At 44.3% G+C, this 21,263-nt stretch overlaps 1 protein-coding gene across 1 annotated transcript; it reads left to right on the forward strand.

Annotated features, from left to right (window-relative positions):
• Positions 1 to 6,196: 6,196 nt before the first annotated feature.
• On the forward strand, positions 6,197 to 19,136 carry OTULINL (OTU deubiquitinase with linear linkage specificity like). The gene is made up of 8 exons (XM_007954201.2): positions 6,197 to 6,272; positions 10,975 to 11,134; positions 11,222 to 11,253; positions 11,363 to 11,454; positions 12,408 to 12,557; positions 16,203 to 16,331; positions 17,815 to 18,084; positions 18,957 to 19,136. Exons 1-8 carry the CDS (start codon positions 6,197 to 6,199, stop codon positions 19,134 to 19,136), a joined length of 1,089 nt encoding a protein of 362 aa, XP_007952392.2.
• The last annotated feature ends 2,127 nt before the right edge of the window (positions 19,137 to 21,263 follow it).

Raw genomic sequence — 21,263 nt, forward strand, 5'->3', positions numbered from 1 at the left:
TGATACTGATCTTCTAGCTGTTTTGGGACATGTTTAATTTATTGAGTGGAAGAACTGTAGTTTCTTAACATAGCTGAAATACAAATGAATATCGTGTTTTCAGGAGCTCTGGTGGCGTAGTGCCTGAGGCATTTGACTGCTAACCAGAAGGCTGGCGCTTCAAACCCACCAGCCACTCCTTGGAGGGAAGGTTGGGCAATCTACTTCCATGGAGATACCTCCTCAGAAACCCAAGGAGGGGTTGCTATGAGTCAGGTCCGACTTGACAGAAGTGAGATTTTTTTTTTTTTTTAAATCAGGTTTTGACCTCATCATTTCAAAGAGATTTATTTTAAAAGGTTTTTTTTTTTCCCTATTTCCCGCATGTTGTGTTGTTAGGTGGCGTCTAGTTGCTTCCAACTCATCATGGCTCTGTGTACAACAGAACAAAACACCGTGTGGTCCTTTGCCGTCCTCACACTTGTTGCTGTGCTTGAGCCCACCTTTGCAGCCCATGTGTCAGTACGTCTTACTGAGGGTCTGCCCCTCTTTCCCTGACCCTCAAGCATGATATCTTTCTCTGGGAACTGGTCCCTTCTGATAATACGACCACAGCACGAAAGACCAAGTCTGGTCATTCTCGCTTCTAAGAAGCTTTCTGGGTGCACTTCCTCCAAGACAGATTTGTTCATTTTTCTGCAGCCTGCGGTGTATTCTGTGTTCTTAGACAGCACCACAACTCAGATGCATCGGTTCTTCTGCAGTCTTGCTTATGTATTGTCCGGCTCTCACATGCGTATGAGGCTATTGGAAATACCATAATTGGGTCAGGCACACCTTAGTCTTCAGAGTGACATCTTTGCTCCTCAACACTTGAAACAGGCCTTCTGCAGCAGATTTTCCCAGTGCAATACATCATTTGATTTTTGACTGCCGCTTCCATGGACGTTGATAATGGATACAAGTAAAATGAAATCCCTGACAACTTCAATCTTTTCTCCTTTTATCATGATGTTGCTTATTGGATTTTTGTTTTCTTTATGTTGAGGTGCAACAAAAAGAAGTATAATATAATTTCCCCCATATCTGATATGAATAACAACCAAATGATCTATGATTTTGAGAGAACCAAGACAATTTAAACCTACTCTTTCACACCACTAGGGACTGTTGTTAAATCTCTCAAATGAAACAAAACAAACTCACTGCCGTCAAGTTGTTTCAGACTCATAGCGACCCGTCCTTGGGTTTCTGAGGTGGTATCACTACAGAAGTAGATTGCGTAGTCGTCCTTGGAGGAGTGGCTCGTGGGTTTGAACCTCCAGGCTTCTGATTAGCACTCATATGCCTTAGGCACTATGCCACCAGAGCTCCCTAGTAGTCTCACAGTTATTTAACAACCTGGATGACCTAATGGAATTTGTTCTGTATGCTTATCTTTCTGTTTGTATAGTGCTTTATTTATTTGACTGGACCAATGTACAGTATTTTGCTTTATTTCTGGAGCCTTGAAATTTCTCAGAATGAAACAGGTGATTCCCACACTGCTGGGTCCACCCTTGCCTTGGAGCCTCACTGAGGCCTGAAGAGAAATGACAACCCTCTGAGAGGGGCGACCCGCTGGGTAAGGGGTCTGCCTGCCACCCAGAAGTCACACTTAAGGGCCTTCCACTGTTCTGCGTGTGCTTAGCAGCTGGTCCTGGCTGTGTCCTGAGACCAGAATGGGCTCACCCTGGCTAGCGCTGTCTGGGGATGTTTGCCTGGAGAAGCCCAGCCTTCGCCTCCAGACCTTGAGCTCCCTGAGGACAGGGAGTGTGCCCCCTCACTTGACTGGCGCCTAGCCCCTGGTAGAAAAAGAACCGTAACCAAGGAGTGAGGGGCATGGAGGAGAGAACAGGAGGGAGAAAGGTCTGTCCAGGCCCTTCCCTGGCCCCCAGACCACTTACTTTTTGGCTCACTTCTCCATGTGGCACTTATCACCCTTGACAGGAACTAGCAGATGGATCGCCAGCTTCACTTTCTCAAAGGCAGCTGTCTCCCCGGACACAGGTCTGTAAAGTGTGGGAACTGCTGACTGCTTTCTCATCTCTCCACTTGTTCTGTAGTCTGTCAGTCTCTCTTCACCATTCTTTCTCCTATCTCCTTTTTTTAAAAAAAATTTTATTGTGATTTAGGTAAAAGTTTACAGGGCAACAAATTTGTTTTCCATATGGTAGTTCATACACATTTTGTCTCATGACATTGACTGCAATTCCCCCCAGTGTAACAGCTTTCTTCCCATTCCCTCCCTGTAGTTACCTGATCCCTGTGTCCTTCCCTCCCATGCACTCCCGCCCCTGAGCTGTCTCTCTGTGCAAAGACTGCCCTTCTGTTCTCCCATGACTGATCACTCCAAGGAGTGTATCTACCTGATGTAAATGTTCATCCCATATGCCTGCGTATTGTTTGGGTGGAAGCCACAGGAGTGAGTTCAGTTCCAGACTTTGAAGGGCAGCCAGGGGCCATAGTCTCAGGGGTCTCACCAGGCTCTATCAGACCAGCAAACCTGGTTCTTGTTTTAGGATTTTGAGTTTTGTTTCACACTGATCTCCCAGGATCTCTTGCACCGATCTACCTCCAAGTGGTTGACAGTGGTAGCTAGGCACCATCTAGTTCTTCTTATCTCACTTCCATCTCCTTTTAAAGAACCTTATATGACATCAATGTAGATAAATCTTCTGTTGTATTTATTGCATTAAAATTTTTTAACAAGGTAGTCATACTACTTGGTATATTTATTCCTCCCTCTGCTATTTCAGACATCTAAATTAAGTTGCTATTTGCACTCTCTTAGCTCTGGCTGGACTCTCCCCGTTGGCCCACTTAGTAGCACTTGATAACCCACCCTGGCTTGAGGAGAAGTCTGTGGACTGGAGACAGCTGACAGTGTAGACATGTGTAGAGAACATCTCCCACTGATGCTCTGTGGTGACTAAGATTGGGAGAGGAAATAGACAAGCTGGAAGAGTGTGTAGTGGGACCATGGGGAAGTGGGAACAGTGAAGAATTAGCTGTCCTGGCCACCACTGAAGTTTCAGAGGAGGGCCAGACATGGGTGAGGTCACAGAGAACTGTAACTTTCTGGACCCAGGACCTAAAGGTTCTCAGTGTTTAGCACTGCAGCCTCCATAGTCACATGGTTTCCGGCTCTTAAGTGTCTTTTAGTTTTGTTTTCATGTTTTTTTTTTTCTCTCCTTTTTCTTCTTGGTTTCCTGTTTGAATTATTCAGCTTTGGTACATTTTAGGGAATGGAAAAAAAAATTCTAAGTAGAATTTTACCGCAAAAAAAATTGTAGCATTTTTATCTCCACTTCTAGTCAGTGGTCTCAACTGTTATTTATAGTTTAAGTCTTAGGTCTCATTTAATTTGAGACATGCACCATGTTGCTCATAGGAGATTCTAGTATGGTTACTCAACTGTATCTAAATTAGTTAAGTATTACTTATTCCATAACTAGTATAAATCAGGGTCTCAGCATGCTTAAATGCTGATGATTGGAGGGTGTTTCAGGCCCATTACAGTAGAAAAACAAGTTTTCCAAGAAATACATGGTGCTTCATATTTATAGCCTTATTTCAGCCATGACCCACGTGGCTCAGTCCAAAAGAATTAAAAAGAAATTTCATTCTTTGTGTTTCTTGACAGACTTTGAAGAGGATCAAGTCTACAATTCGTGGCAACACTCTTCCTGTTCCCTTACTGCTGCTTCTTGCGACCCCCTACTTCCTAAAGGCTTTTCGTTGCCTAAAACTTCCGTGCCCACAGCCCCTTTGTTTCTTGCCCTTCCTTCCTCTCCTCTTTTCATGATGTAGAGGGACTGGATCTGGGGTGGAACCTGCCTCCTCCTCCTGTTTCACTAAGTCTGTGTCACCAGGGGCCTGAACTCTGTCGAGCAGGGCGCCTCTCGGGCACGGAGAGGGGAGTTGGGCTGGTGGTTGCAGAATTTTCTTTGGTGGCTAACAGAAGGGGGACCCCTGTGACCAGTCTGATGCTGAAAATTTTATCTTCATTCAGCTGTTTTGGGGGGAAATGAGATTTGACTCACAAGATCATCAGAGTTGTGATCATGGCACCGTTTTGCTAGGTGCCTCATGATGGTGATTCCTTCTCTGTCTGTTGTTTTTGAGTTGTAATTGACACATGCAGGAGAAGATCTATATAAATTCTGTTTTTAAAGAGTCTTCATTCCACTGGCTGTAGCAAGGTGGATTTACAGGGTGACTTGGTTCATCATTCAGAGACAGGAGAGTGGAAGGTCCAGGCCTGCAGCTGCCATCACATTGCCCTTGTTGAACGCTAACCCTACTGCTTACTGGCTGAGTCTCAGTGGACAGTTGTTTCATCTTTTTCTCCTTCAGTTTTCCCATCTGCTAAATAAAGGTGATAAAAGGTGGAAACAACCCAAATGCCCATCAGCAGATGAATGATAAACAAAATGTGGTATGTGCATCCAGTAGAATATTATACTGAGTGAAATAAGTCAGTCATAAAAGAGAAATATTACTTGATTTTGCTGATATTAAATACTTAGAATAGTCAAATATGAGGAGTCCCTGGGTGGTACCAACAGGTAAGCACCTGGCTACTAACTGAAAGGTTGGCAGTTTGAACCCACCCAGGAGTGCCTCAGAAAACGGGCCTGGCCATTTGCTTATAAAAGTCCCAGCCTTGTGGGTAGATGGGTGGACAGGCTGAACCATCAGGTATGTCAATGCAGGGGAGAGTGTGCCTATGACTATGTATAGGGTTGGCAGATGATATTTCTACAACTGTATTTGTATGTACTATAAGAATGTCCAGGTATATAGTAGAGCTGATAAGGGACAAGGTTGTGGTAACTTCTTGGCCACAGCCAACTACCTGGAGGGAGTAAATCGTTGGACCTGTGGGCTTGGGACCCTGGTCGCAGGGAACATCATCATTTGGCATAACATACTACACAAAAAGCATAGTTCCACATCCTACTTGGGTGAGTAGCGACCGGGATCTTACAAGCTTGCAAGCAGCCATCTAGACACAATGATGGGTCTCTCCTCGTCTGGAGCAAAGAAGAATGAAGAAAACCAAAGACCCATGGAAATAATTAGTCCAAGGGACTGGTAGACTATGTGATCCTCAGCCTATATGATCATGAGACCAGAAGAACTAGATGGTGCCTGGCTACCACTGTCAACTACTTGGAGGGGAATCCATTGAGGAGATCTTGGGTAGAGTGGGAGAACAATGTGGAACAAAACTCTAAATCATAAGGAAAAGACCAGGTTTTCTGGTCTGATAGAGCCTGGTGAAACCCCTGAGACTATTGCCCCTTGCTATCCTTTAGGTCTAGAATTGAACTTGCTCCTGTGGCTTCCAGCCAAATAATAGACAGGCGTATGAGGTGAATATTTACATCAGGTAGATACACTCTTTGGAGTGACCAGTCATGGGAAAACAAGGACAGTGTTTACACAGGGAGACAGCTCAGTGGATAGGAGTACATGGGAGGAAAGGACACAGGGAAGAGGTAACTATGGGGAGGAAGTGGGAAGAGAGCTGTTACATTGTGGAGAATCGTAGTCAATGTCATGAGTCAAAATGTATATGAATTGCTGTATGGAAAATGAATCTGCTCTGTAAACTTTCACCCAAATCACAATAAATTTTTTTTTTTTTTTAAAAAAAAAAAGGTCCTAGCCTTGGGGACTCTGGAGCAGTTCTGCTCTGCACAAAATGTGGTATGTGCATCCAGTAGAATATTACATTATAAAGAGAAATGAAAGGGGGTCACCATGAGTGAGTTGGAATCGACTGGATGACAACTGACAATACAACATAGAGATCAGAGTTGAGCAGTTGGTAAGAAAGGAGGAGAGAAAAGGAAATCTCAGTTGAGCTAGCATTGGGCTCCTGTTTAGGGGAACGAAGAGTGTGGTAATGGATGTTGTGATTGCACAACATGACTGATCATTGGTTTCATTACATTGATAAGTGAAAAATGGTCAATTGGCAAATGTTGTGTTACCCATATTTTTACAACAATGAAAAAAATAAATAAAGGTGATGAAAGTAATAGCACTAAAAATAATAATTCACTTTTATTGGGTCCTTACGGTGTGCAGTCATTGTGCTCAGAACCCCCCATTCCGTCTCACCCTCCCAACAGCGTTCCTCGCCCTGTGTTGTCATATGGGCGTGATGTCAGAGCTGATGTGCATTGAGCACTGTGCCAGGTGTACTGTGTACTGTTTGGAAGAAGCCAAAGCTCTGGGAGGTACCATGCCCCGAATCCCAGCCAGGGTAGGAACCTGGCTGTCGAGCTCCAGGCCTGGGACCCACCCAGCTGTCTGTACTGCATGGAGTCGTTCACAGGAGTAAATGAGGTCCCTCCTGTCAAGTGCTCAGCACAGGCTCTGAGAAACCCGTGAACTGTAGCTATGTTCATGATCAATAAAGCCACACGTTTTTCTGCTAAATGTTCTTCCTCTTTTGACTTCAAAGCCCTACTTCTAGAACACTTTATCTGTGAACCGCTGGGAACTGTCTCTGCAGGGCAGTGAGAGTACTTAACAGGAAGGGGTCTCAGGCCTCTGTGGCCCTGTGGCCATGGCTGCATTCAGTAGGGTGAGCCATTGGCCTGCACCAGCCTCCTCCAACCGCTCCCAGGTACCCCCATGACTAGGCTCCCTGACCCTTCTTGACTTGAGTCACTCGACCGAAAACCATGAGAGCCTTAGGTAAAGGGGGACCAGGATGGCAAGCCAGGAAGTAGAGATGGAGCCAGCTGATGGCGTTGTCAGGTCACTGTTTGTTTCTTTCATTGGGTTGCAGGCGAGGTTTAATTTTGAGGATCAGGGCAGTAGGCTCGGAAGTGTGTGTGTGTGTGTGTGTGTGTAAGAGTGAGGAGAGCTGTCATCTGCAGTGGGTGTTCAGAGCAGACTGTCCCTGTGGAGGCCCTGGGCCCTTGTCAGGAGAGGGGGCCCAGATGGCCAGGCTTGAGTCAAGCAAGTGTGGCCAGTGGTCTGTAGCAGATACGAGAGGCCATGGCTCACAGTGGGTGGGCTTCAGACAGTCCCCTGTCTCAGTGGCCACCAGCCCTGCAGGTCTATGCAAAAATGAAGCACGTCCCTCAGAAGTGAATGATGCTCCAAGAAGACTCTTCACGGAAGGAGAAATGAAGGGCTCGTCCAGAGGGGATGACCTCAAGCTTAGTTATTTTGACAGAAATGCAGCTTAGATGAGAAGCCACCTCTCACATGTTAGACTAAGCTTAAAAACAGCGATGACCGATACTGGGACTTAGGGAGGAAGGCGCTCTCCTGTTCATGGCAGGAATGTTCCTTGGCAGACCTGGAATGTCTGTCAAATCTAAAAATGTGCACAGCCTTTGACCCAGAATTTCCTCTGCTTGAAATGATCCTACAGAACCTACCATGAATCCACAAGGACTGGGGGAAAGGAATGTTTTTTCATTGCAGCATTGTTTATAAAAGTGAGAAATAGGAAATAATACAAATGCTTACCAATAAAGCAATAACTACATGTATGATGGTGTAACATTTGCTAGTCCCTGGGTAGTGCAGCTGGTTAAGTGCTTGATTGCCAGTTGTAAGGTTGGTGGTCCCACCCAGAGGTGCCTTGGAAGACAGGCCTGGAGACCTGCTTCGGCAAGGACCCAGCTTGAAAACCCCATGGAGCTGTTCTACTCTGCACACATGGGGTCGCTGTGAGTCGCAGTTGACCCGACAGCAACTAACAATAACAACAACAGCTTTGTACTGAAATACTTCGCATTCTTTAATAAAAATAATGTAGATCTGTATGAAACCACTGATAGGAAAAGAAGACCCAGGCTTCATTTAGAGAAGAAAACCTGTAAAATCATGTGTGATACTCCATTTTTGTAGAAAATGTTTGTGGTCATAATAAATTATGTAACACATAGACAGAACTCTAGTTCTCCTCTGACTATAAGCATTCACTAAAAGTATTTGTAGGAGCTCTGGTAGCATAGTTCCTAAGGCACTTGACTGCTAACCAGAAGGCTGGCGGTTCAAATCCACCAGCCACTCCTCGGAAGGCAGGTTGGGCAATCTACTTCCATAGTGATACTGCCTCGGAAACCCAAGGAGGGGTCGCTAGGAGTTGGTTCCAACTTGATGGCACATAACAACAACAAAAGTATTTGAATGTGTAATAATTTTCAAAGTTGGAAAATTATTCTGAATTAGTAAATATCTGAATTACTATATTTTCACATGTACACATACACACACATATATATAACACATAGGAAACTAACACATTGAAGGGCTTGTCTGGTTTGCAAAAAACATAACATGCTCATTAAAGTACAGATAGAAAATACTATATAGTTTTACATTTTTAAAAAATTCATTAAAAGATCCACTAAGTTTCTTAGGGAGCTCTGGTGACTTAGTGTCTAAGGCATTTGACTGCTAACTAGAAGGCTGGCGGTTCAAACCCCCCAGCCACTACTTGGGAGGAAGGTTGAGCAGTCTACTTCTGTAGTGATACCACCTCGGAAACCCAAGGAGGGGTCTCTGTGAGCCAGGTTGACTCCACGGCAGTGAGTTTGGTTTTGGTTTTTAGAAGTTTTTTATTGTGAGTTGCTGGTGAGCCGTTTATGACTCGTGGCAACGCCACGTGTGCAAAGTGACACTGCTCCATAGAGTCTTCAGGGCTGCGACCTTTCAGGAGCAGAGCGCCAGGCCTGTGTTTCAAGAAGTCTCTGAGTAGGTTCATACCACCAGCCTTCTGGCCATCAGTCATGGCTTCACCGTTCAAGCCGTTCTCAACGCCCAGTGTCTCTAGGAGGAATAAATACATAATGGTTGGAATAGGTAATGAACTATTTGACATAGGTAAGTCCTTGGTTTTGAAAATGTTTGTTTAAGTAGTTACAGATATTTTCTCTGCAAACAATTTCTTTTCTGGTAAATTCTTTCTTTAGTGAAAGTGTAGTGAACCATGCTAAAACTGTAGATTCCACACTGATGAGGTTTTACTGTAGTCGGTGACAGGAGTTTTCCTGAGTCATGCACTGTGGAGGAAATGATTTCGCACTGGACGTCGGGAGGTTTGGCCATCGTTCAGAAGCTCTCTTCCTCATTTGTGTATACTTTACCATTTTACATGCTCAGACACCATACAGTTAGGAACCGACTGAGCATCCTGAAACAAGTTCTAGGCCTGTTAATTTTCTCTCATTTGTCAAATCAGGAATGAGAGTGTCTGTCATAAGAAGCATCCCTAACTCCGTCTCACAACTCTTCTTTCCTTGTAAATGGTCTACTTTCTGGAAATGACACCTGTGTGCCTGCTGGTTGAGTCACTTGTTCTGTGTTGTTAAAGTGACGCCGTATGCTAAGGCCTGTCATGATTCAGAAACATCAGGCAGAAGTGGTGGTGAAGGGATCGCTGGGGGCCACCTGGTATGGATGACCTTCTGGGTATGGGTGACCTCCTGAGCACACGGTACTGAACAGGACCTCCATAATCATTCCCGGGCTCAGTGACTGTTCGTCAAGAACCAGCTATGTGATGGGCCCTGTGCTGGGGCTTGAAAAATTTCATTCAGTCTTTCTCCAGCGAGGCCAGTATTCTTATCCCCATTCCACAGCCATGGAAATCCAAGACTGGAGAAGTTAGGGTGTCCCCAGTCACACAGCTCGATAAGTGGTGGAGGCAGGTTTCAAGCTCAGCTCTGATTGATTCTGAAGCCCATGCTCTTTAGGGGCCATGGGTGGGAAACTAATCCCCTTCCACATGGGAGACCCAGGTTCGATTCCTTTATGTACCCGTGGAGGCCTGCATGTTGCTGTGATGATCAAAAAGATTTTTAAAATTGTGTTTTATTGTCTTTTTGGGGGAAGTGAATGCAGCAAAGCAGGCTGCCGTTCAACAATTTCTGCACACATCGTTGGGTGATGGCTGCGTTCTTCACATTGTGTCAGCATGCTCTTTATTTCCACTCTGGCTGCTCTACTCATGAACAGGAGTTTGTGAACATAAGGTTCCATCTCTTTTGGGCAAATGCCTATGAGTAGAATTGCTGGGTCATATAATAAGTGTATGTTTAACTTTATAATTAATGATCAGTCATGTTGTGCAATCACAACATCCATTACCACACTCTTCGTTCCCCTAAACAGCAGCCCAATGCTAGCTCAACCGAGATTTCCTTTTCTCTCCTCCTTTCTTACCAACTGCTCAACTCTGATCTCTATGTTGTATTGTCAGTTGTCATCCAGTCGATTCCAACTCACTCATGGTGACCCCCTTTCATTTTTCTTTATTTTAAAAATGTAAAACTATATAGTATTTTCTATCTGTACTTTATTTTAATGAGCATGTTGTTTTTTGCAAACCAGACAAGCCCTTCAATGTGTTAGTTTTCTATGTGTTATATATATGTGTGCGTGTGTGTACATGTGAAAATATAGTAATTCAGATATTTACTAATTCAGAATAATTTTCCAACTTTGAAAATTATTACACATACAAATACTTTTGTTGTTGTTTCCAGACTGAGAGACTAGCAAGAAAGGTCTGGCAATATGCTTCCACAGAATCAGCCAGCGGAAACCCTGTGGGTCACAACGGTCTGAGCAATATTGAGCAACAGTGGGGGTGGTCCAGAGCCCGCAGCATGGCATTCTGTTGAGTATTACAGGGTTGCGTGACTCGGGGCCCAGCTTGATAGCAGCGATGAACAGCAACCACAACCACAGTGTTCCTCTTTAATTTTGGGGAACAAAGATATTCTCCTGTATGACACTCTGATTATGGAACTGGAAGGTTCTTTTTTCAGATTGAATTTTTTAAAATTTTAAAAAATGTTTATGTAAATCAGCGATAGACATTTGGTAGGTAAAATCTTCTAATGTATCTGTTTTTTCTTAAAGCAGACTGTTGCATAGTTGTAAAGTGAATTAAAAAAATTTTTTTTATAGGAAACGACAAAGTTCCTTCCTGGACACTAGGCACAAGCCAAGCCTTTGACACTGTGTGGCGGATGGTCAAGGGCTCCATGATGTTGGCAGCCTCATTCCTGCTGGCCACCCTCTGCCACTTCAGAAGGCTATATTTATACTCAGCACATCGACTGAAATGGTAGGTTATCGTATCATCTTTAGATTTCAGAAATGCCCTTGCCATTCCAAGTAGAATGTTAATACTATTGTTCCTTTTATCTTTCAGGTGGATTGGATATCTGCAGAGAAAGTTCAAAAGTAAATATTCTCGTGTGTGTGTGTTTCCTTATATTTAAGACATGGAGAGAGCTCAAGAAGGGAGAGGAAAGGGAAAATTAACTGCCTTTGATTTTTCCGTTTGGTCCAGAGAACCTCAGTGTGGAGGCAGAAGTTGATTTACTCAGTTATTGTGCAAGAGAATGGAAAGGAGAGACGCCCTCTGCCAAGCTGATGAAGAAGGTGTGTCTGTTTATAAAAACTGTGGAAGAACAGAATTTTTCCGTAGAAGTCAGGAAAGAAACAGATGTTCCTTCTGGTTTACTAAATCCAAAGATCAACCAGTAATACCAGCTATAATACAAGCAACCACATGGCTGTAATTCAGAAGCCAAAGTTAGACTTTGGCTTTGGGCTGGCCACCCACGGCTTGCTCCCTGGAGGACTGGGTGAAGCAGGGCTGTAGTTTGAGAGACTGTTGTTGTTATGTGCTGTCGAGTCAGCCCCGACTCATAGTGACCCCTCCTTGGGTTTCTGAGGCAGTATCACTACGGAAGTAGATTGCCCCATCTTCCTGCCGAGGAGTGGCTGGTGGGTTTGAACTGCCAGCCTTCTGGTTAGCAGTCAAGTGTCTTAGGCACTATGCCACCAGAGCACCTAATTTGAGAGACTAGAGCATTCTAGCTCTTCCCATCCTCTGTGGGAGGGGCTTGTTATGCTGCTGTGTACCCAGTGGACGCTTCTGCCCTGGAAGGATCAGGCACCTCAGTGTGAAATACTGTGAAGGTTTTTCGAATTCTCTGTCAGAGCATCTTCGTAAACATTCCCAGCAGCACTGCCCAACTCTGTCCCTTGCAACACAAAAGGTACATTTAAAGTGCCTCCTTAGCATGGTCTTAAGAGTAAGTGTCTGATATTTTTCACTGTGGTCACATTGGACCCGTGAGCTCCTCAAAATGATACTCCACGGCCCTGGGCTTCTAGGCATTTCTTGTCTAAAACAGTGTGATGTGGACTAGATTCACCTGAAAGCCACTTTAAAATCACGCATGGTCGTAAGTCAGAGTTTATCATTATCTTTGCTTCTGTTGTCCAGCTTAGTTGGAAGTAACACCTCGCTGAAAATACAGCAAATCCTGGTTATTCTTCTGGCCCATGGAATTAGAAAACCAATCTATTTCTTTTTATGCTAACAGGCTTATGAGGAGCTGTTTTGGCGACATCATATTAAATGTGTTCGTCAAGTGAGAAGAGATAACTATGATGCACTAAGATCGGTGTTATTTCAGATATTCAGCCAGGGCCTCTCTTTTCCATCCTGGATGAAAGAAAAAGACATCATCAAGGTATGCCTTCCCACCTGCCCTGCCCTGCCCTGTAGATGAGGACTGCACCCAGGAGCTCTGCTCTGGTTGTTGTCAAGTGCCGTTGGGTTGGTTCCGATTCATAGTGAGCCCACGTACGACAGAACAAAACACTGCCTGGTCCTGCACCATCCTCACAGTCATTGCCGCGTTTGAGCCCAGTGTGGCAGCCACTCGGTCAGTCCTTCCCATGTAAGGTCTGCCCACTTCCGCTGGCCTCTACTTTACCAACGCCTTGTCCCTTCTGAGAACATGTCCAGAGTATAGGAGCTGAAGGCCTGCCATCCTCATTCGTAAGGAGCATTCTTGTGTTTCCAGGACAGGTTGATTATGGGCTGCTTTCCTCAGGCAAATCGAGGTTGGACGTCCTCAGGGTGGTGAGGTTGAAGGGACGTTGGGAGGTCACTGAACCAGTCCTCTCTCATCTAAGTTTGCGGATAAGCCATCTCAGAAAGACAGCCATATTCCATTTTGGTTTTGTTTTCAGTGACCCCATCTTTTCTTGGGAAAGGTATCCATCCTTCATAAGTAAGGTGATGGTAAAATTCACTTTTTCACATGAAATACATGAACTTTGACTGACATGTGGAATTATGTAGCCACCCTTTCACTGATTCCCTCTATCCCTTGTAGTCAGCGTTTCTCCAACCCCCAGCAACCATTGGTGTGTTTTCTGTACCTGTAGTTTTCCCTTTGTAAGAATGTCATGTAAATGGTATCATACAATATGCAGCTTTTTAAGTGAAGCCTTTCACTTAGCTTAATACATTTGTAATTCATCCATGCGGTTCCATGAATTTGTAGCTTATTCCTTTTTATTACTGAGTGGTATTCTTTATATGAATATACACAGTTTGTTTGTCCATTCACCAGTGGAAGGATAACTGGATTGTTCTCATTTTGGCTGTTGTGAATAAAACTGTTATCAATATTCACAAACAGGATTTTTAAAATTGTGTTTTATTGTCTTTTTGGGGGAAGTGAATGCAGCAAAGCAGGCTGCCGTTCAACAGTTTCTGCACACATCGTTCGGTGATGGCTGCGTTCTTCACATTGTATCAGCATGCTCTTTATTTCCACTCTGGCTGCTCCACTCATGAACAGGAGTTTGTGAACATAAGGTTACATCTCTTTTGGGCAAATGCCTATGAGTAGAATTTCTGGGTCATATAAGAAGTGTATGTTTAACTTTATAAGAAATGGCCAAACTGTTTTCCAAAGTGGCTCTACCATTTTCCATTCCCACCAGTAGTGGATGAAAGTTCCCGTTGCTCTGCATCCTTATCAGCATTTGGTATTGTCGGGGTTTTTTTAAAGTCGTTTTAATAGTGTGCATCAGTATCATTGTGGTTTTAATTTGCATTTCCCTAATGGTGGCCACTCCTCGGAAGGAAGGTTGGGCAATCCTACTTCCGTAGTGATACTGCCTCGGAAACCCAAGGAGGGGTCGCTATGAGTCGGGGCCGACTCGATGGCAAATAACAACAACAACAACAATGGTGGCGTAGTGCCTAAGGCATGTGACTGCTAACCAGAAGGCTGGCAGTTCAAATCCCAGCCACTCCTCGGAAGGAAGGTTGGGCAGTCTACTTCCGTGGTGATACTGCCTCAGAAACCCAAGGAGGGGTTGCTATGACTCGGATTCAACTCAACGGCAGTGAGTTTGGTTTTGGTTTAATGAGTGACGGTGTTGAGTGTCTTTTTATATGCTTATTTGCTATCCATATTACCATCTGATACTAGACCCAGTTTTTACTGGGTGGTTTTCTTATTGATGAGTTTTGAGAGTTTTTATAAATTCTGAATACAAGTGCTTTATCAATGTGATTTGCACATACTTTTTCCCTATCTGTAGCTTGTGTTTTCATTGTCTTAAACAGTATAAAGACAGTAAGTTCTTAATGCATAATCTGAACTTTTATTTTGAAGTACGGTATACTAATCTAGAATGCACATTTAAGGATGGAGGAGCTAGGAAATAGAAAGTATCTGCATCTTACAGTTGTATGTGTTCTATGACCTTAACATTTCTCATTTGTAACTATTTTCATTAGTTCCGTTTCATGTAGCGAATATTTTGTCAAATGTGTGCAGTATGCTAGTCGTGGTGCTAGTTGCTAAGGATAAAGAATATAACATAGTTTATAGTATATATTATAATGTACATACTATATATATTATAGTGTATTTGTACTATAATGTATACTTTATGTATTATGGTTGTTGTTATGTTGTTGTTATGTGCCGTCGAGTCGGCCCCGACTCATAGTCGGTTCCGACCCACCAGCCACTTCTCAGAAGGAAGGTTGGGCAATCTACTTCTGTAGTGATACTGCCTCGGAAACCCAAGGAAGGGTCATATAGTATATTTATACTATAATGTATACTACATGTATTATGGTATATACTATTTTATATCTGTATATATACATGCTCTGGTAGCATAGTGCCTAAGGCACTTGACTGCTAACCAAAAGGCTGGTGGATCAACCCCACCAGCTACTCCTCGGAAGGAAGATGGGGCAGTCTACTTCCGTACTGATACTGCCTCGGAAACCCAAGGAGGGGTCACTATGAGTCGGGTCCGACTCGACGGCACATAACAACACAACAACATATATATTATATGCACTATATATACATATACATATACATACATACATACATATACACGTACATATATATACATATATATATATATACACACACATACACTCCACCAGTTGTCTCTCAGTTTGTTATACTGTGGTGGCTTTGTTAAGGTTTTTTTTTTTTTTTTACATTGTTGTTGTTGTTATGTGCCATTGAGTCAGACCTGACTCATAACAACCCCTCCTTGGGTTTCTGAGGCGGTATCACTACGGAAGTAAATTGCCCAACTTTCCTTCTGAGGAGTGGCTGGTGGGTTTGAACCACCAGCCTTCTGGTTAGCAGTCAAGTGCTTTAGGCACTATGCTACCAGAGCGCCTTTTTTTACATAGTGTATATATATATGTGTGTGTGTGTGTGTGTGTATATATGTATATATATTTTGCAATGCTGTAATTGGATCTAGCAACTCAGTTTGTGTCCTGTGTTATGTAAAAATGTAACAGAGACCCTGGGTTAAGATTCTTAGGTGGAAAAATGTATTGGATGGCCATGATGGACCATTATCTTATTTATCCTGACAAAAGACCTGTAAAATGGTAGAGTTGTCCTTAATTTACAGTTAAGGATGAAGTTGAGGAGCTAGATAACCCGTGCAGGTTAAATATCTCTCAGCTGGTGGGTGACAGAACTAGGTTAGGACCCCTGAGTCCATGAGTCTAAAACCCACATGATGTCCTAGAATGCTCTAACAGTGTTTGGTTAAAAATAATTTGTAAAGGGTTATGTCTAGAAAATTTGGGAAGTGTTATATCCAAAAAGATAGTTTCTATAGGCAAAATCTTATATTTAGATTTCCATCACTTGTGAAATTATGAAGTAATTCAACAAAAAAAAGTGTACCTTTCTCTTAAGTTTTCCTGTAGTCTTCCTAATGTGGATTGCCCTGTGGGTTAAGATGATGCTCTGTGACAAAGTCAGAATTGTGTGTAATACTTGTGGGGTACTAACTTTGTTGGCATCGGCTTCCTTTTCAAGATTCCTGAAAAACTGCTCTTTTCGCAAGGTTGCAATTGGATCCAGCAGTACAGCTTTGGTCCTGAGAAATACACAGGTCCAAACGCATTTGGAAAATTACGTAAATGCGTGGAATTACTGAAAACTCAGGTGAGTGCTTAGGGGAAGAAGGAGACTAGGAATGCAATTGACATCCCACATGTAGCCCCTTTCCTCTGACATTCGGCCTCTTCCTGCTGGTTGAGGAGGGATGCAGGCTGAAGACCAGCCTTTCCTTGCTGGGCTTTGTCCTGCCAAGTAAGGAAGGACAGCAGCATTGTTCCCATAATTAGGCTCAGTGTGGGCTTTTCTGGCCTGGAAACTTTAACAGTCACCTGCCAAACAACATGCTGGGAGTTCCGGGCAAGGTGCTCAGAAACACCCTTTTGGAACACACTCTGGACTAGCCTCGGAACAGCACAAGTGTCGTCATCTGACTGAGAGCCCCCCTGCTGGTCCACGCACAGATTTGGGCTTTGTGTTGCTTCTCTGGTGCTGCTGTAACAGAAATGCCGCAAGTGGGTGGCTTTGCCAAGCAGGAGTTATTCCCTCACAGTGTAGGAGGCTAGCAGTCTGAAAGCAGGGTGCCGGCGCCGGGAGGTCCTTGTCGGCTCTGGAGGAAGGCCCCGTCTCTGTGAGCTTCTGTTCCGGGGCATCTGCAGGTGGCTTTGGTCTCTCTTCCCCATCTCTGCTTTACTCTCTTGCTTAATCTCTCTTATATCTCAAAAGAGCTTGACTCAGACACACCCTCCATACTAGTCCTGCCTCATGAACATGACAAAGACAACCTACTTCTGAATTGGATTATAGCTATGGGCATGGAGGTCAGGACTAACAGCACATGTTTCGGGAACATAATTCAGTCCAACACAGGCTTCTAGAGTGTATCCTGGGCCTACCACTTGTAGCTGGGCTACCTGGGAAATACTCAGCCTTGTGCCAGAGTTTCCTTATCTGTAAAACTGAAATATGAATAGTAGCTGTCTTGTAGAGGGCCTGGGTGGTTCACATGGTTAATATGCTGAGCAGTTAACCAAGTCCCAGTTGACCCTGAGTTGCCTGGGAAGAAAGGCCTGGGAATCTACTGAAATGTCAGCCCCTGAAGACACTGTGGGGCACAGTTCTACCCTGACACCCACGGGGTCACCTGACTCAGAGTGGACTTGGAGGTAGCTGATGCTGGCTGGTTATCACCTCGACAGTCACTGAGAGGTTCAGTACACGTTACACCTGTGAGTCAGTACGTGCCGACTGCTTCAGGCTGCACGCCGTGGGTGTTACAGGGTGCTAGCTAGTTCTGTTCTCTGCTGGGTCATCCTTTGTGTAGCTGCCTTCAGCAGTTTTAGGAAACTAACTTGCTTATTGTCATATCTAGTAGGTGGTACATTTTAAAAATTCTGTTTAAGCCAGGTTTTTTTTTTGTTATAAAAGTAATATACACTCATGGTTTTAGAAAATCAAACATGGCAGAAGGTACAAAGCGGAGGGCGGAAGCTCCATCCTCCTCTGGGCCTGTGGTGTGCGCTGTGAGGACGTGACAGTCAGTATATGCCATTTCGCCTGCTGAATCTCACCTCGGCCTCTCTATTTCTAGTGGACTGAATTTAGCGGGATGAAAGATTGTCATAAGAGAGGAAGTATGTGCAATATGCTGTTTTCTGACGCGATCCTGGAATACAGACTTTACGAAGCTTTAAAATTCATCATGTTATATCAAGTCACTGAAGTTTATGAACAAATGAAGGCGAAAAAAGCCATTCCCAGGCTTTTCAGCCTGCTGTTTTCCAGGGAGACATCCTCCGATCCTTTGAGCTTCATGATGAATCACCTGAATTCTGTGGGCGACACGTGTGGCCTAGAGCAGGTAAGCAGCGCTGAGGACTAGTGAGCGCTGGGTTAAGGGCGGTGTTGCTAACACAGGCACTCTGCGCACTGATGATAAGGCCAGCTGCACAGAGGTGGTCGGTTTATGTGTTGCTGTCCAGTCGGCTCCCACCTATGGCAGTTCCTGTGGACAACAGAACAGAATAGTGCCTGGTCCTGTACCACCTTCACAATTGCTGGTATTTTTGAGTCCATCCTTGCGGCTATCGTGTCAGTCCATCAATAGGTATCAGTGGTCCTGCAGTGAAGAGAAGCCGCACTGCTCTGTTCAGGTGGCCACGTGTCGCTCTGAGCTGTGGCTCTGGGAGCCTGGGTGACCGTTTACAGGTAGCTGTTGACTAGGAGAGAGTCCATTTGGAGAATGACAGACAGAAAGCATTTGGTCAGTTACCGCAGATAAATAGAAATTATTCGAATCTCTTCAATCCAGAAAATGCTTTTATCCCCTTGGATGAGGGTTTCTTTTTGGTTTTGTTTGGCTTTCCTAGGAGGTGATTAAAATGATCGGGTGTGTTTTTCTGCAGAGAGATTTAAGGTGATACAAAGCTAGTTGGAAAACAGTGTCATTTGTATCATTAGCATTCCTTTGTTTGTCATTAGATGTTCTTTCAAACAGCTTTTCCCTTTGACGTCTTCATTTTTTCCGAAGCTGCAAGAGAGACGTTGCTATGCTTGTCCCCTTTCTTCTAGTAAGGAGCCTTTGTTCCTGCCTGTGCCCACTCACTGTGATGTGTGGGTCATAAATAAGAAGATCGTTTCATGAACTGTGGAAGAACGCTTTTCACCCGCTGTGGTGGGAGGGGAGGAATTTGAAAATGTGTATTTGTGACCTTCCTTTCATCTCGTCCCCAGATTGATATGTTTATACTCGGATACTCCCTTGAAGTGAAGATAAAAGTGTTCAGAGTGTTCAAGTTTAACTCCAGGGACTTTGAAGTCTGCTACCCAGAGCAGCCGCCCCGGGAGTGGCCAGAGATCTCCCTGCTGACCGAGAATGACCACCACTATCTCATCCCCATCTTCCAATTCTGACCGACTGGGCCCTGGCTCTTGCCAGGGACAGTGGTTGTGTTTGCGGGGAGAGTGTTTCTGAAATCCAGAGCTGGCGTTGCAGCCACTGAAGGGACCCGAGCACCTTGCTCTGGAATTATAGGTACTTGGGGACAGGGCTGTGCACAGATAACTTTTCTTTCTTTTTCATTGATTTCCTGCAAAGCAGGTGCACTGATGTGTGTGGGTTCGTGGCTTGAACTTGTTCATAAGGGCTCTCTGGTCACTTCACATGGCAGCCAGCCATTAAGAGCACAAGGAGGTTCAATGTGGATCCTAACAACAGGAAAAAAAGGAAGAAGAAAACAAACCAGGGAAACACGACTGACCTGAAAAGAAAGAATGGGTTTATCTCCAGCCATTATGTTCTTCATTAAGAATCTCCTCTTTGGCTGATTTTGAAGCAGCATTAATGTGGCCTTGTTTCATGAATGTCTCTTCCCAGGCATTTCCATGGTCTCTTGACTTTCCAGAACTACTTGTTTAACTTTAAAATGTGTGTGTGTGTGTGTGTGTGTGTATGCATCTACATACGTACACGCACACATGTATAGTTTGATGTATATATACATACACACACAACCACTACTTTGTAGTGATGTACAATTGGATTTAAAGCTCTTTACATTCTTTTTTTTTTTTATTGGTTACTGTTGAGTCTCGCTGTGTTTTATATCAATACAAAAGATAATTTCTGTAAATTAAGGCAACTCAATGATGATTATTGAACTGTCACAAAAATACTAAACTCTGGTGTAATTAATGTAGATTTCATGTATATTTAATGTGGACTCTCACTGTGGCTGACAGAATAAATGGCCACCCAATGATGTCTCTGTCCTAATCCCCAAAGTTTGTGAATATATTATGTTACTGGCACAGGGAACTTAGGGTTGCAGATGGAATTAAGGTGGTTCTTCAGCTAACAGTAACGATAACATCAGCTGACCTTGACATAGAGAGGATGTCTGGATTGCCCACGGGGGCCCAGTATAAGTACAGTGGTCCTTAAAAGTGGAAGGAGGAGTCAGAAGAGGGAGAGAGGCAGAGGGAAGTGGGAATACAGAAGAACAGAGAGAGAGGATGCCAAGCTGTTGGCTTTAAAGATGCAGGAATCCCCCAGGGGACTGTGAGCCAAGGAACCCAAGCAGCCTCAAGAAGCTGGAGCAGGCAAGGATGAGACTCTCCCCTGGAGCCGCCAGAAGGGAACACAGCCCTGTGACCCCTGATCTTAGCCCAGTGACGCCCCTGTGTGACTAACATGCAGAAATGTAAGACAACACGTGTGTGAAGTCGCTGTTTGTGGTGACGAGTTGTAGCAACTGTAGGAAATATGCTCAGGCTCGCTGATTTTGGGTCTTCATTTTGAAGGACTTTGCTAGTCTGTTTTGAATTTCAATAAATACAAAATTGTTTTTAAAATCTTGCCAACAACATCCTTCCTATTTCACATTTACAGACCCCTTGCTAAGAGTAGCTCACTGAACGAGGTGCTTGGCACCAACTTGTCCCCATATTTTCTTACTGCTTCTATGATAAATAAAAAAAGAGGTTTGTTTAATGCTGTGTTGTATGAAAATCACGCTAGATTCTTCTGCAGCAGGGATTAGCCAGATTTATGTGCTGCGTGGCCAGGCATCCAAGAGCGTGTCAGGCCTGCTGCCGTTCAGTGTTTTGCTGGGAGAGTAATGAGCTCAGATGGGAGCTTCGTGTTACCGCAACATCCACGGGAAACGGGGCTTCTTAGGCTCAGAAACGCCTGTACTTTGGCATAATGGCCATCACCTCGTTGCCAGTGTTGGCAGTTACGTCCATTGGAACCTTACAGCGACCGAGAACGCCTGAACGCTTCCCTTTCTGTTTATGAGTAGACCTGGTTGATGGCTGCCTACTGCCCTGGACTTTGGGGTCAGATTGAGCTGTCCAGGGTCCCTACCTCTCTCACCTTGGATCTCCTTACCCAGTGTAATTATGTCCACATCAACCCAGGATGCTGCCCGGTCCTCCGTCATCTTTGCAATCGTTGCCATGCTTGAGTCCACCGTTACGGCTGCTGTGTATTCTCACAGGGCCCTATCATAAGTCAGTCACAGGGCCTATCCAGCCATT

This window comes from Orycteropus afer, unplaced genomic scaffold (assembly GCF_000298275.1).
Source record: "Orycteropus afer afer isolate SDZICR_OR568_19922 unplaced genomic scaffold, OryAfe1.0 scaffold00442, whole genome shotgun sequence".
NCBI lineage: Eukaryota > Metazoa > Chordata > Mammalia > Tubulidentata > Orycteropodidae > Orycteropus > Orycteropus afer.